At 43.4% G+C, this 16,251-nt stretch overlaps 1 protein-coding gene across 3 annotated transcripts in view; it reads left to right on the forward strand.

The window, feature by feature from the left end:
* The window catches only part of MYOM2 (myomesin 2), a 119,917-nt gene that overhangs the window by 27,288 nt on the left and 76,378 nt on the right, over nt 1–16,251 (forward strand). For all 3 annotated transcript variants that reach the window (XM_053286188.1, XM_053286187.1, XM_053286189.1), the window contains exons 3-6: nt 946–1,062; nt 4,829–4,967; nt 5,134–5,291; nt 10,956–11,048. In XM_053286188.1, the coding sequence (XP_053142163.1) occupies nt 946–1,062; nt 4,829–4,967; nt 5,134–5,291; nt 10,956–11,048 (507 nt within the window). The remainder of the gene's footprint in view (nt 1–945; nt 1,063–4,828; nt 4,968–5,133; nt 5,292–10,955; nt 11,049–16,251) is intronic.

Here is a 16,251-nt window from a genome sequence, read left to right on the forward strand (position 1 = left end):
CTTAGTGCCTAAACTTTGGTTTTTATAGTAATCAATATAGAAATAAGTTGTTCCAAATATCTGTGAATTTCCCCATTGTATTCAGGTTGCAAATGACTGAATGCACTTCCATATTTTTCTTTTTAAATCCACTTAGATTTTTTTTGTTTATCCTCACAACAATCCTGTGAGGATGTTAGACAACCCAATTATAGTCTAGCTTTCTATGAGTAGGGATATTTTTCTTTGCCAGGGGCATTGCATCATGAGAGTTCCTACCTACTGTCTGAAATGAGAGCATCCAGAGATAGGTTTTTCACTTCAGCAAGAACTCAGCTTAAGTGTGGGTTTGATTTTCAGATTAATGTTAGTTCTGTTGCTTATTGATGTAAAATGCTTTTCAGCTTTGGGTTTACTTCTCTATCCCTTTCCCCTCCAATTTATGCTATGGACAGTCAGACTAAAACTCTCCCAAAATCTTGTGGCACAGTTCTTGTTGTCATGTGTTATGGGGTCAACTGCTTTCTTGGTGTCAACTCTAAAAATTGGTGTTGTATCAGATACTTGAGAAGATGGCTTCCTTCTTGTGCCCATAGTTAAGAAGGGCTGATGGAAAAAGCTTGTTCCATTGAGATGTCTTTTGTGACCTTTGGGGCATGCTACCAGGCTATTTGTCTCGGTGTTTCTTTGAGTGATGCAGAGTTGATTAGATTCATGGTTCAAGGTTGACATTAAATAAGCAGAGCCCCTTCCTTCATCTAAGCTGCCTAGGATCACTCCCTCTTGAGTTTGAAAGACATGTGACCGTTGTAGCTACTTAGACACCTTGGTCTCCTCTGCTTCAGTGCTGGGCCAAGGAACATTTTAAACTCACATATATTTCATGCATGCAAGGATGCCAATGGCTAGTAACCCCTTCAGTTGACACTGCATTATTTTAAGTTATCATTTCTTTGCTGTTTGAAGGGCTGCCTCTAGGCAAGCCTATCAGACATCTTCTAGCCTGGGAAAAACAACATGTAGACTCTGCGCCCGGAAGTTCCATGTCTCATCTGAAGAGGAGTCACAGGAACTCCAAGCAAGGTAAAGCTTTCTTCAACCTGTTTTTCTCTGGATATTATAATGCATTAAGGCATTTAGTAGGGGTGGTAGGGAGAGGGAGGGCAAAGAAAGGGCTTAGTGGAGTAGATGGGGGTAGGGAAAAAGGAGGCAAGGGCCACAGGAATCAGCAGGCCAAGAGCATTTGATGGGAGGGAAGGCATAGGAAAGGAGGTTTGGCGAAGAAAGAGGTTGGTCCAGATGAATGGGGTGAAGAGGGCCAGAGGGAGGAGTTTGAGACAAATACCAGATGAAGGAGTGGGCTGAGAAAAAGAAGTAAGGGAGCAAAAGTGAGAAATTCATTAATTTGGAATGACCAGTGACATCTTTGACAGGAAGCCTCTAGTTTCCTTTTAATTGTCACATGGAGCACCACCTTTATCTCTGTGGTACCAAAGAGTTGTGCTAACAGACACATCACTAAATGGGCCTAGGAACATATTTACAATGGTTGATTTCAGATTTAAATAGTACTGAAAGAAGTGGTGACTGCCCACCTTAAGAACTCTTAAAACCTCCTCAAAACCCAGGTAATGTAGCTTTACTGGCAGACCTGTCAACATGATGAGATTGTAGTGCACCAGGTTCTTCATTAATTTATTTGGCCTGGAATACCAAAGCATTGAGTGTCTCATAAATCTTATAGCTAACATATGCCAATACTGAAACTACACTTTTAAAAGTGGATTAAATATAAATCTCTACTGAATATGAGTTTTGTTTTCCTTCAAGCAAGTATATTGTGTGCTTTTGCTCATCGCTAAAACTCCATGTTTGAAAAATGTACTCATAATCTAGTTATCTTCCTCACATCCTGTTTATCACCAGGGGGATTTAAGGTGACATCTCAATTTCAGCCGAGAGATGTACTCCTGTCATAAATATGCTGACTGCTCTATTCCTGTTTTGTGAGTGGATGTACGCCCACTGACGTACCGTACAACAAATATACCAGAGACATGGACACAGTGTGTTATGAAAGGTAGAGCTGTGGAAATGTCATCACCTTTTCCCTCCAGACAAGTTAAGGATCTCAAGTTACTTGTTGGCAATGGCAACACTGATACTGCAATGAATGAAAGATGAATGCTGATATTAGTTTAAAACACCTAAATTTGAATATTTAGTCTACTGTAAATATCAGGAAATAAATAGGAAATATCAAAACTGGAGCATGATATAATAAGAGTTGATTTCATATGATATCTTTCGAAATGGTTGCTATTACAGGGCCACTCCCCTGTGACAGGCTTTCATGTTGCATCAGCAACATTTACTTACTTACCTATTACATTTTGTACCCCCCTTGTCCTAAGATTCCCGGGCAGTGAACAACAAATTAAAAACCACAATAATAAATGTTCCATGAAAAACACACTCAAAATAAAGCAGATAAAACTACAGTCAACTAAAAGGAAACAGAGTGTCAAAGGCCTAGATAAAAAGAGTACTCTTCAGTTTCTTCAGACTGGGCATGAGGGAGCCATGTTCATCTCATCTGAGAGCAATAACTGAGATGGCCTTGTCCCAAGTGCTCAACAATCAGACTTCAGCAGATGTCGGAAAGTGGAGCAGAGTCCTCCCAGCTGGGAGCAAGTGGCCATTAAGGTACCTGGGGCTCAAGTCATTTAATGTTTTTTTAAAAAAATAACCAGCACCTTGAATTGCATTTGGAAACAAATTGGCAGCCAGTGCAGTGTCTTCAAAATAAGTGTAATATGCACACAACAGGCAGCTTCCATTGGAATGTTTGTATCTCATGGCTAGGCTGATGGATACTTCTGTGCTATCATTAGCCCCAGCAGATCCTCTCCGTTCCCAATGGAGAAGGGACCGTAGCTACCTCTAGGTTCAGAGGCAGGATGCCTCTGAATACCAGTTGCAGGGGAGCATGCCTTCATCTCCTGCTTGTGTGCTTCCCAGAGGCAACTGGTGGACCACTGTGAGAAACAGGGTGCTGGGCTAGATACGCTAAATCTTCGGCCTGATACAGCAGAGCTCTTCTTATGCACTTATCCTAGATATCAATGTTTGGGTGCCAACCACATCAATCTCTTACCTAACTAAAGGGGAAAGAGAATGGTATAGTAACATCCAGGTTGCTTTGGGGGCATGTGAGAAAGTACCAAAAGATGCAATTGATGCACTTTGAGGTTATAGCAGCTGGCTAGGTAGGATGATCAGTGATACAAAACATGGTGCACAGCTAACCAAGCACCAAGAAGGGGGAGTTTGCACTCTTTACGGACCATGTGGATTTCTTTGCCTTCTCTGTATCTCAAACAAGTGGTCTCTTACATACATTCAAGCCCATTGTAGTGATGGCGCCCCCTCCCTGTGATTCATAAATAGATTGGGTATACTGGACTATTTACCCAGTTATCTGAACGGAGTCTTGGCATTTCAGAAATCTGAAATGGTATCTTCAATTCCAGAAATACCAGTCCCTGGTGCTTAAAGTGATTCCAGGTTGTTTCTGCAGGCTTGCCCCTGCTCAATGCAACTTGGCTTTTTCAGAAGCTGGGTATTCATGTGATCATTTTGCCTCCTCTGAGAACAGGAACATTCTACAGGGTAGACTAGACTATTCATGAAATGAAGGAAAGTTGCAATATTATTAATTCCAGAAGAGACATTCCTATCATTATTCATAAGTGATAGGAATGTTATGGACACAGTGTGTGATGAAAGAGAGAGGTGGCCTTATTATGTGTCAAGGTGTAATGGCCGTCCCAAGTGTTAGAAGATTTGGGATTAAGGATAGCAGAGTAGGAGATAGGCTGCTCCACTAGGAGTTTTCATGACTAAGAGAATTCCTTTTGACTGCAATGAGCTAGGGGTTGTTATCCCTCCTGTCTGAGACACATCCTTGTCACATTTTGAGTTTGACAATGAAAATTGTTAAATTTAATTTTGACTCATTTTCAAGCCCTTTCCCCACAACTGAATATGTTGGGGTGTTTGTGTGTGTGTGTATAGCCCTGCTCCAACTTACATGCGTTTGGTATACTGAGTGAACAGATCCTACATGTATGCAAACTGTATGCCCATAGGCTTCTTTGTGTAATGGGGGACCTTAGTTTTTGTTGCTGCTGCTATTGCAGGCCCCTCAATGACACGTTTAGAGAGCCTAAGCCTATTGCACACAGGTTGTACATACATTGATTCTGCTTGCAAGCCCCTTTCAAATGTCCTAAGAAGTGTCCATTTGGGGAGTGGCATCATGGTGGTAAGCTCAGCCTAATATCTATGTGTTCAGTAGAGAGAGCCTTCCATGCATATTACAGTGCACACATTTCAGTTGGTGCAGTCCTGCTCAGCTCCCCATATGCATCCATTAGAAGGTCTGAAAGGGCCTATACGGCATACTAAACACATCTGCTCCCATGACCCCAGTCCCCTCCCTGAACATTCCATCACCTTCAATATCTGGTGTGGAAAGGTTTCAGCTAAACTGGGGGGAAAGGAAGACCCCACTGGCTGTTCCAGTTGGTACTAGCTAAGGTCTAATTCTGGGAGCCAGTCATAGCGAAGGAAGGACAAGAAACCAGAACACCCATGCATCTGTTTCCCAAGATTCTTGTTGCATTATAAAGGGGAGGGGAGGAATAATTCACAGTAAAGTATATGTATCTCCTTAATGCTGCTAACGAGTTGTTGCAGCCATCATCTGCCTGCAGCAGCCTTTCCAGAAGAATCTGAGACTTTGATGCTGGGTTAATCTTGTATAGTTTTTCCTCTGATCACACAGGAGTCACGAGCAAAGGTCCCATGCAAGTGAAGAAAGAAGGATCCGGTTTACCACCGATTTGGCCTCTATAGAATCGGAGATTCGTTCAGCCAGGCTGCTTGCTAGAGAACAACTGGATAAAGTTGCCATACAGAGGATGGTACTGTAAGAGCATTTTTGTTCCATTCTTAAGCACTGCAATACATTTCCAACCAGCTTAATCCAAAATCCCAAGAGTTGCTTGCTTTTCTTTGCTGCTCACATGAGGACAAAACTAGTTCTCATTGGCTTCTGCTTTTTATTTTTATTTTCTGCTTGTATTGCAGGTTGAAGAAAAGATGGCCTTGGAACGGTATGCAGTTGCAGAGACAATAAGCCGGGCTCCTGAAATTTTGGTCCGACTCCGGTCTCACACTGTTTGGGAAAAGATGGCTGTCAGGCTGTACTTCACTGTCCAAGGATTTCCCACTCCTGTTGTACAATGGTAAGACTTTCACCCTTTCCAGGAATCTCAACATGGTGTCAAGCTTTCTTCATTTGGTTTCAGCAGCTCAGCTATTAAGTGTCACATATATAATGGCTCTGTTAAAAACCCTTTATAATCCTCAAAGATATGCCGGATGGTTACCATTGACATTGCAGTAAAAGGGGCAGAAGGCTTGGAGTTTATATTACAGACACACACTGGATATTTCAGAACTCATAAACTGTAGGATACTACTCTAATGACTAAGAAAAGGGCAAGGGAAGACACATGATCTGCTTTTCTGAACAGCATCAATTCGAATATACTTTACTCCAATGCAAAGCAATGGCAGAACTCCCACTGGTTTTAATGGAGCAGGATAGCAACCAAAGGCTCCAGTTTCTGGTTGAAAATAATTAAGCATTGTAAGGTGACCTAACAAAATTAGAGTTAGTTGGGACACTATACACAAACATATGTGTATATACCCCTTAGCTAAGCAGGGTCCACTCTAGTTGAATTTGAACAGGAAACCACATGTGAGCACTGCAAGATTTTCCCCTCAGGGGATGGAGCCACTCTGGGAAGAGCAGAAGGTTTCAAGTTCCCTCCTTGGCTTCTCCAAGATAGGGCTGAGAGAGACTCCTGCAGCCTTGGAGAAGCTGCTGCCAGGCTGTGAAGACAATACTGAGCTAGATAGACCAATGGTCTGACTCAGTATATGGCAGCTTCCTATGTTCCTATGTTTTAAGTTCTCTAAGTAATCTGCTAGCAGTATTTGGTGTTTCATCAAGATAAATCATTCTTAATAAGCAATAACTGCAAGTTGGTTTTTCTGAGTGAGTTCATCACCCAGTGATGGCAACATCAAGTGATAGCGCTCTTCAAATAGTCTTCACAGATGACACCCCTCAGACAGAGCTTTCACACACCATCTCAAACACTGATCAACTGAACAGAGTTTTGTATTCAGCTGAGAATCATCCAGCAATAAGTCACTAGGTGGCTGGTTATTCGCACATGGCTTCATGCTTCGGGGTAAATGTTGTGAAAAGCCACTTCCAATCACACTTCTGGCACTGAGGGAAGCAACTACTCCCCTCTGCTCTCGGGTTTTGTTTTGATGCAAGTTCACATGGCTGCCTCTGTGTTTTCCTTCTAGCCAATGGTGTGGAGGAAGAGAGATTACTAAAGAGCCACATCTGCATTTCTAAAGAGAGTATCCCTCTTATCATGCTAATGATTCTACACTAGTGCCTCTCCCTATTTGCTCTGGTGTTTTCAGAAAAAGTAGCTTAAAACCAGCATTTTAAAAATCTGGAAATACCTTGAGATAAGCTAGAATTCTCAAGACAAAGCCCGACTTGTGTGTGGAGTGGGTCCAAGGATCTTGAAGGGACTTTGGGGTAAGTTTGGCTGGTGTGTGAATGCACACACTCTCTCCTGAAGGAGATTTGGGGTAGAAGGCCTGTCTGAAAAGCCTCCTGGTGGCATCAGCAATGTGTAAGTGACTCAGCACACAAGTAAATCAACCCTTAGTCTAACTTCAGATTGCAGCACTTGGATAACTCTCCTTTACTTTAACTGCATAGAATAGGCGACTCCATTTTTCTTTAGAAAACAATGACCTGTGCCTTCTCACTTCAATATTGTGTCTGACTTTGCCTATATATGCATCCGTTAAGCATGTTCGCAATCTTAGGGGTGTGTGAATGATGGGTTTCCACTGTGCTATATGCTAGCAAATATGTTTGCTGCCCCAAGGTTTTCCACTGCTGTATCTATCCGAGATTTATATGTATACAGGAGGCGCTGTTGGCCTCTTTTAACTAGGGATGTGCATGGCTCCGAACCGGTCTGGTTTGGCATGGGGGGTGGTTTGTACCTTTAAGGGCAGGGGGGGTAGTACTTACCACCCCCCCTCGCTGCTCTTCCCCCTCCGGCGCTGTGGTTTTTGGTAAAGTTTCTGGGGTGGCAGCGTTCCTCCCTGCCACCCCTGCCCCCGTTGTTAGCCTGCCAGAGCCTAAGTAACACGCATGCGCCCGTTCCGGTGTGTGTGCGCACCTGCTGACACTGCCACACACGCACTCCACATACATCACACGTCGATGTGTGACGTATGCGGAGTGCATGTGTGGCAGCGACGGGTGCGCATGCACGCCGGAACAGGCGCATGCATGTTACTCCAGGCGCATGCATGTTACTCACTTAGGCTCTGGCAGGCTAACAACAGGGGCAGGGGAGGCAGAGAGGAACGCTGCCACCCCAGAAACTTTACCAAAAACCACAGCGCTGGAGGGGGAAGAGCGGCGAGGGGGGGTGGTAAGTACTACCCCCCGCCCTTAAAGGTACAAACCCCCTCCGTGCCGAGCCGCCAGACTGGCTCAGATCCGAACCGGTTCGGAGGCCTCCAGCCTGACCTCCGAACCGGTTCGGGCACATCCCTACTTTTAACCTGTCCTGCTATGCTGCAGAGCTGTGTTCACTCTTTTTGTCAATGGGTGGCAGTGCATAAAGACCAACACTGACAAAAAGCCCGGTGAGACAATGTGACACAATTAGTCACATCTACTGGGAGATTTGGACAGCCATTACATGATGGGCAATCAAAGCTTACTTCATTGTGTCTGTAACCCAATGTGGAAACAGCCGCCTGCAGTTTTGGACCATATAGGCTGGGTTCACACTATTGCAAGGATCGTGGCTAAAGAGTTAATCAGAATTAGTGAGCCCTGTGGAGCCGATTGTGAGAACCCACAATTTCAGGGCAATCCTGAAAATGAGAATTGGTGTGTTTTTGTATAGATTGTTAGTTGGATGGCAAGTCAAACTGCTCCCATTAACCAGCATTTAATCAGCATTTGATCATACAGTAAGCAGTTGAATCCTAGTTATTTTTGTAAAATGCTGGTTAATGGGAGTGGTTTGTCCAGGCCTTTTCTGAGTTCTCACAATCAGCTCCACAGGGCTCACTAATCCTGTTTAACTTTTTAACCAGGATCCTTGTGATTGTGTACCCAGCCATTGTTGAACTCGCATTTCTCAGTGCACCATTGAATTGGAAGCTACAGCCATTTAAAAGCTTATTGTGTGGAGCTTCTAACCATATAAGTAGACACATGGTGAGAAGCTCCATACAGTGAACTTTTAAATGGCACCTGATCATCTGAACTGACCCATCAAGCAAAGAGAGCCAGCAGTGACTAATCGGCTAATTAGCAGGACTAGATGCCAAGGAAGACCTCTTATGCTTTAATAATTTTGTCAAAGAGGGACTTATAGCAGGTGCAGCTTGTCACAGATTTGTCATATTACGTGACAAGGGCTTTTTACTGTGAACTGCTTTGAATATTTTAATAGAGAAGTGGCATAAATATTTGTAATTAAACAGTTGAGGAAAGTGGCACCTCCTGAAATTCTCTCTTCTGTACAATTAGAATAAGTGTAGGGGTTCCATCCTTCTTTTGTGGCTAGCTCTCCTAGATTAGACTGAGCGGTGAAAGATAGTTGTGAGAAAAATAAGAATTTTGTAATGGATTGTGGCATTTGGTCTGAGTCAGGGATGTGTGTAAAGTTTATATTCAGTTGTTTTTCACCTTAGATGTTACTGTGGCTTATATATATGTATATATCAGTGATTCTCAAACTTGGGTCCTCAGGTGTGATTGGACTTCAACTCCCATAATCCCCAACCAAAGGCCTCTGAGGCTGGGGATTATGGGAGTTGAAGTCCAATAACACCTGAGGACCCAAGTTTGAGAATCCCTGGTATATATACTTCTGTCTCCGCTGCCACCAATGAGAAGAGCTTTCAGGCTAACTGTGGGGAAGGAGGGTTACCTTACCCGGAGAAAAGCCTCCATTGGTCTCTGGGAGGGCAGATCGCCCGCCCAGATGAGCGGTGGCTTCCCTGCGGTGCTCCCACTCCTCACTCGGGCACTCAAGGGGTTGGGCACATGCGGCACCCTGCCCCCCGGAGCCCCAATAATGTACTGCATGAGCCCACTCCCCTCCTAGTGTGTCAGCTGCAGTTGTAAGCAGCCACGGCAGACACACGATTAAAAAATGAGGGTAAGGAAGCACTTGCTCCCTTACCCTCATTTAACAACGAGGCTACATAGGAGGTTTTGCCACCATGTAGCCATCGGGATCGGGCGCAATCCCGGTGGTTCACACAAGCAAACAAAACCGGGCTGGGCTCCCTTAGTCCGGTTTTGCTTACTCGTGTGAATAGCCTCATCGTTTCTTTAGCCTGATAACATGGCTTTGCGGACCTGATGAGGGTTTGTTACAGAAATCACTGAGTCAGATGTACTTTAAAGCAAAACAAGAATATTTATTTTGATATGTTTTCTGAAGTCTGTTTGTTTCACTACTGAAATTTTGCTTGGTTACAAAGTTGATGGTTTGAACTTCTTACAGCATTTAGTTACTTTATACACAATATATAAGGCTTTACACCTTTGAACCCAGTTTGTTCCTAGAATTTTACTTCACAAACCAGTCTGTAATACAGACTGAGACTCTTCTCACAAGCAGCCCAGCCCTGGCTTAAGCAGGCAAGCCTTAGTTTGGCTGCCTGTGAGAACCGCTGAGATCAACGCGGATCCCAGGGGTGTCATGGTGCCAAGCCCAGAGCTGGGTCCTGGCCTCAGAGTGATCCGCCCTGCTGTAGGGATATGCATAAAACTGCCTGGCCCAGTTTGGTTTGAGTTTGAACCAGACCCCGACTGGACCAGGGCAGTTTGGTTCTCCCCCGCCCTGCATCGAACCCTTCCATTCAGTTCATTTGCGGGGGGAGGTCATCAAACTTTTTTCCAAAAATCTTTTGGAACGTAGCAGCACTGATTGCGCATTTCCACCAAGCACAGCACAATCATCTGCGATAGGCAAGGTTTGCAAAGCCTTCTGCCCGCCTGCCAGGTCATGTGAATGGCTCCACTGTCCTAATAACTCAGTCTTTTATTTTTTAGACTCTCTTATCCTTTGAGTCTCAGAACAACTCCTCTTTGAAACTGTTCCTACCCAGACACAAATCCCCATTATAACTGAACTTCACTTCCCACTTATTTCACTTTCTAACTGCTTGCTATTTATTTATTTATTTATTTATTTATTTATTTATTTATGTTCCGCTCTTCCTCTAAGGCGCCCAGAGTGGGGTATATAGTTCTGTTTCTCCTCACAACAACCCTGTGAGGTAGGTTAGTGATTGACAGGTCCAAAGAATTCTAAGCCAGTTTGCACATAAGCAGTCCTGCACCATTTCATCACATGGATAGTCATAGAGGTCACTCACACAATCAAAAACTGTTCTATTTGGGTTTGGGAGGTGTGTTTGCTCCCAATTTTCAGTTGTGTGAAAGGAAGATAGGAGGAAAACCTGGGTAGAAGTTATTGTGTGGAGTAAGGTAATAGGAAGACCTGGGTAGCTGTTCCTCCTATCTTGCTTCCACACAACCAAAAATTGGGAACACACAGAGCTCCCAAACCTGGATAGAACAGAGTTTTTGATTGTGAGAATGACTTCATAGTTTTGGCATTAGTGGTTTTATTTATCTGTAAGTCATTAAAATGGAACACTCTACATTCTTACTCTTTGTGTCCAAACTGCAGTAATTCTTCTGTATTTACTGTTGCAGTGTGTTTACTAGTATAGTGTTTTTTCTTTTCATTTGTCAGGTACAAAAACGAAGAATTGATTACTCCTGCAAGTGAGCCTGGAAAGTACAGAATTGAAAGTAAATATGGAGTTCATGTGTTGGAAATAAACAGGTAAATTATCCTCAGATCTACAGAACATTATCTGACCAAATGAGTAAATGACCTCTTTAAAAGTAGTGTACTGTGCAGCAACAATGTGTGATGTTGATCAAATGATCCTTTTATTAGGTCAGAAAATAATAATTGCCTATTTCAGGGATTGGCAACATAAGGCCTAAAGTGTGTATCTAGCCCAGGCATCCCCAAACTGCGGCCCTCCAGATGTTGCTGAACTACAACTTCCAGCATACCCAGCCACAAAAAATTGTTTCTAGGCATGCTGGGAGTTGTAGTTCAGCAACATCTGGAGGGCCACAGTTTGAGGATGCCTGATCTAGCCTCTCAAGCTTCCCCTCACCCCTGACCTAAGCAGACCACATTCCTTCTATCACATGATGATTTTTATCTCTAGGTCAGTTGTTTAAAGGGGAAACAACTTTTCTTGGGAGTGGGAAGATAAAGATTGTGAGTCTTGCATTGCGTGGTCCTGATTTAACATAGACAGATGAAACTGATACATAACTTTAACCCTGTGCAACCTGCCATAATTATACAATGTCAATGATGGTTTGGCCAGTCAGATGATTAAAATCAATCAGGCTGCCATCCTCTGCAGCAACTACTGGCAGAAAACCGAAGCAGCCATATGCTAACAGAAGAAACAGAAACACCCCGAAAGCCGTTATTTAAAAAAAATTCTCTCATATCCATTCCCCAGGTGCGGCTCATGAACACGCCTCCAGGGGAGCGGCGGGTGGCTTCTTTAAGGTAAATGGAGCTGGTGCTCCGTGCCTCCCAGCAGCCCCCGCGGCGGGGAATCGCCTCCGCCACTCATCTGGCTCCCGTGAAGGCAAGCCCCCGCCAGCGGCCAGGTGAGTGGCGGAGACAATTCCCCGCTGCAGGGGCTGCTGGGAGGCACGGAACACTGGTTCCGTTTACCTTAAAGAAGCCGCCTGCCACCACCACACCCGGAGGAGAGTTCACAAGCCACACCTGCCATTCTCTATAGGAACGATAGGAGAGGAATTATTTGCTCTCCTAGAAATTAAAAGCATTTAACCCTCACCACAAACCCCTCTAACAGCTGCTTGGGCCCTGCCCCAGTTTAATATGTGTGGTCTTCTGCAGTTTTTTGTTCAGAAACTGACTTTTGGGCAGGGGGCTCATATCATATCAGCCTTCATAACATTTTGGTGATATTGCTTCTTAGAAGCCAGTTGCAAAAGAAGAACTATGGGGAAAATATTCCTAGAATCTAAGGAAAGGCCAGTGAATTAGGGATGCTGGGAAATATCTAAATTTGTATTTTCTTCTGTGTTCCTTCACTGCCAGCACGTGGTGCCCTTCTGACTTAAGGTGTGTCTGAGTGAATGTGAAAAATTTTGGACACTTTATGGAATTTTTTGTGAACCTGCTTAGGTGGAGAGCTAGATGAAAAAGAATTGGATAAGTTTGGTGATGTATACGAGTGGAAAACTTGAATCACATTACTTTTTACATAGTTGTCTAAGTGACAGTTGATAAATTAATGAGTACCAGTGAGTAGCTGGATAACACGGAGTTATATTCTCCCTTAACATTTCTGGGGATCTCTCTCTCTCTCTCCTTTCCAAGTGCTCTTTTCTACACTCATGCACATTAAGACACCTAGGTTTTATTAACTGATAAAATTGCCTGGTGATCCTATGCCACCATTTGACATCCTTATTAGCCTATTTCATCATAATCTCCTGAGCTCTTCTTTCCAGTTAAATATTCATGTGCACTGTTGTGAATTATGGCTAAATGATATAATAAACTAAATTGTATTACTGTATAAGGAAAGGCACCTATTGTAGCTGCTACTTAGAACCTTTTCAAAGTGAGCAGAGTGCTTTACATCACAGTAGTCTGTACAACAGCCCTCTAAGGTAGTCCAGTATTATTATCCCCATATTACAGGATGAATCTGCATGAAGCTGAGGTGGAGGTGGAGATATTGTTGGTACCAAGAAATGTAAGTCTAAAATCAGGTCAGGCTTCACATGACAGGATGGAAGGATGTAGGAACTCCCTCTTCACGCATCTCAACCATCTTTGGAATGATGGGGGGGGGGCGGAGGTTAGGGAGAGGAATGGGTTTTTTTTAACGGCAGCCATGAATGTTTGCATAATACAGTCTATATTCACAAGTGTGTGTGTACACACTTTTTTCCTAATGACCAGTCATGTACATGATTGGACAATTTGTTATGGTGAGGCTAACAAAGTTTATTATTATTTATTACTATTTTCTTATTACACAATTTATCCTTGTACCTTTGTTCACAAAGACAAGCATTAGCATTCACTAGGATGAGACTTAGTGCGTAGCACTATTGTCCTCAGGTAATTCACAACTGACTTGTTCAACAAGCATGTAAAGGTAAAGTGTGCCATAGTGTTGTTGTCGACTCTTGGCGACGACAGAGACCTGCGGCTGTCTTTGGTAGAATACAGGAGGGGTTTACCATTGCCTCCTCCCACGCAGCATGAGATGATCTTCCTATATTGCTGCTGCCCAATATAGATGTTTCCCATAGTCTGGGAAACATACCAGCGGGGATTCAAACCGGCAGCCTCTGGCTTGTTAGTCAAGTCATTTCCCCGCTGCGCCATTAGGTGCCTTCAATAAGCAGACGTCAGTAAAATTAACTGATGTCACTAAAATTAACTGGTTTCCAAACCAGAAGCAAATAATTTAGTTGAATGAAAATTTCTTGCGGGGGGAAAGAGAGAGAGAGAAAAGAAACTTTCTAAAGGAAACAAGTTATTATTGGATATTTTCTTGTATTTGTGATTGGTTTGCAGGAGATACCAAACTACCAAAGGGGGGGTATTAGATTCATTATTAGATTAATTAGATATGAAACGAATTTTTTGAGTCCTGAAAACCTGCTTCTTTTTTGGCATGGGCGAGGGGACAAAAAATATCTGGTTAGTCCTTTTTCAGTTATAAATATTGGAATGATTCAAATATCTTTTACTGTTAAATTATGGGGATATGGAACAGTTAGGATTCTCTGCCTATTTCAGTATTCTTCTCAGCTGTTCATACCAATATGCTGAGCTTCAAGTCATCTGATACATGGCCACTTAAAGCAGCTTAGGAATGTCTTGCCTGTCATCTTAGCACTTCTCTGAAGCTTATACAGAGAACTTTTCCTTCTGATGCAAGTGTGACATTGATTCCTATGAATATACTGGGTGCTCCCTGGCTCCAGTGGAAAAATTCTTGAGGAGCCAAAGAGGTGGCATCACCCCATCATTTTAAATTTGCAACTGGATATACTTTCCTCTCTACATATGCCCCTCTGAAGGCTCATGCATCTGTACAAAATTCTGCCAAGTTTTTGCTCTGATTTTTACAATCCCATGCTGTACCCATTTGTATTTGTGCTGCGGCTATTTTTGTGCGCTCTTGATTTTTATGTACCTGTTTATTGGATATAAGCAACAAGACAAAATGGCTTCCCACTGACCTCCACGGCTTTGTAATTGTCCTGTGTTTCCACTTACTTTTGGAATCAGCAAATGAAAGCCTAATGTATAACTCCTTCATCATATGTGAGATTTCTCCTATGCTCAGTGAATTATCCACCATGGCAATATATGATTAATAATTATGGTGATGTGCATGAATGGCTTCATTTTTTAATTTACAATACACATACAATGTATAACCCAAGATAACTATCTACAATTTGTTGAAATTTATAGGAAGAGGTTCTGCTCAACCTTGAGCTGCCAAGCAAAAACAGCCCAGCAGCTATGTACCCTGCCAGGTCTTCCATAATATCCCACAGCTTCAGCCTCAGACCCTTGAGCCCTTTAGTGATCCTCCATACATAGTGGGTGGGCAGAGGCGTAACTATAGGGGGGGCAGGGGGGGCACGTGCCCCGGGCGCCATATTTTCTGGTCACATGGGGGGCACCGCCATGACCAAAAATTTTTTTTAATTTTTTAATTTTTTTTGTTAATACAAATGTTTCCTGCTCAGTGCAGCAGCGCTGCAGCAGTCAAAGGAGCGCGTCGGCACCCCCTCCCCCACGAGCGGTCCCTTCCACGCCGCCTGCGCCCCCCCCATTGTTTTGCTGGCGCCTGGTGGCCAGTCAGTGGCCTGGCTTGGCGGCGGCGGCGGCGGGCACTTGTGAGGAAAAACCTAAGTATAATGTAGTATGTTGGGGGCGGGGGGGCGGGGGGCGCCATTTCAGTGCTTGCCCCGGGCGCCATTTTCCCTAGTTACGCCTCTGTGGGTGGGCTGTGTTTGGTTTTCTAACCTGCAAGTTGTACAGGCTTGATCCAGATTTTTATATTCATGTTTTAAACTCCCCATAATCAAAGTGTTTCTTATGTGAAAAGAAAACCTCAGAAACTTCTTTTCAGGAGGAACTGACCAATTCCATGATACTAGCTGGGTGACTTTGGGCCAATCACTGTTCTCTCAGCCTGACCTACTTCACAGGGTTGTTGTGAGGAGAAACTCAGGTATGTAGTACACTGCTCTGGGCTCCTTGGAGGAAGAGAGGGCTATAAATGTAAAAATAAAATAAATAAATAAATAAATAAATAAATAAATAAATAAATAAATTCCGACAGGGTTTTTCCTTTCCTGGATTGTTTGGATCAACATAACAATATAAGCTCCCATTGTAGAATCAAAGAATAATAGAAACAGAGAGCTGGAAGGGTCCCCATGGGTCAATGAAGCCAACCCAACTCTCCTTAAGAAGCAGGAATCCTACTCAAAATTAAGCATGTAAAAGAGGGATCTGTAATGGACATAACTGTTTGCAAGTTGGCTTGCCAGTTGACCAGAAAACATCCCTTGCCAACTAGGCAAAGAGGCACCTTTTAACATGGTGATTCTCTTTATTTAGCAGGGGGAGAGTAACTGGCCCTATCCACCCCCAGCACAGCACCTCCAGTGACTGTTGCTGGTGTCTATCTTATGTTTCTTTTTAGATTGTGAGCCCTTTGGGGACAGGGATCCATCTTATTTATTTGTTATTTCTCTGTGTAAACCACTCTGAGTCATTTTTGGAAGAGCGGTATAGAAATTGAATGAATAAAAATAAATAAATAAATAAATAAATAAATAAACCAACATTGATTTTGGGGGGGGGGGGGGGCTCAGTTGCCAAAGGCATTTCTTCCATTCTCATCCTTTTCTTCCCCCCTTCACCTTTAAAAAAA

This window comes from Hemicordylus capensis, chromosome 1, assembly GCF_027244095.1.
Source record: "Hemicordylus capensis ecotype Gifberg chromosome 1, rHemCap1.1.pri, whole genome shotgun sequence".
Taxonomy (NCBI): Eukaryota; Metazoa; Chordata; class Lepidosauria; order Squamata; family Cordylidae; genus Hemicordylus; species Hemicordylus capensis.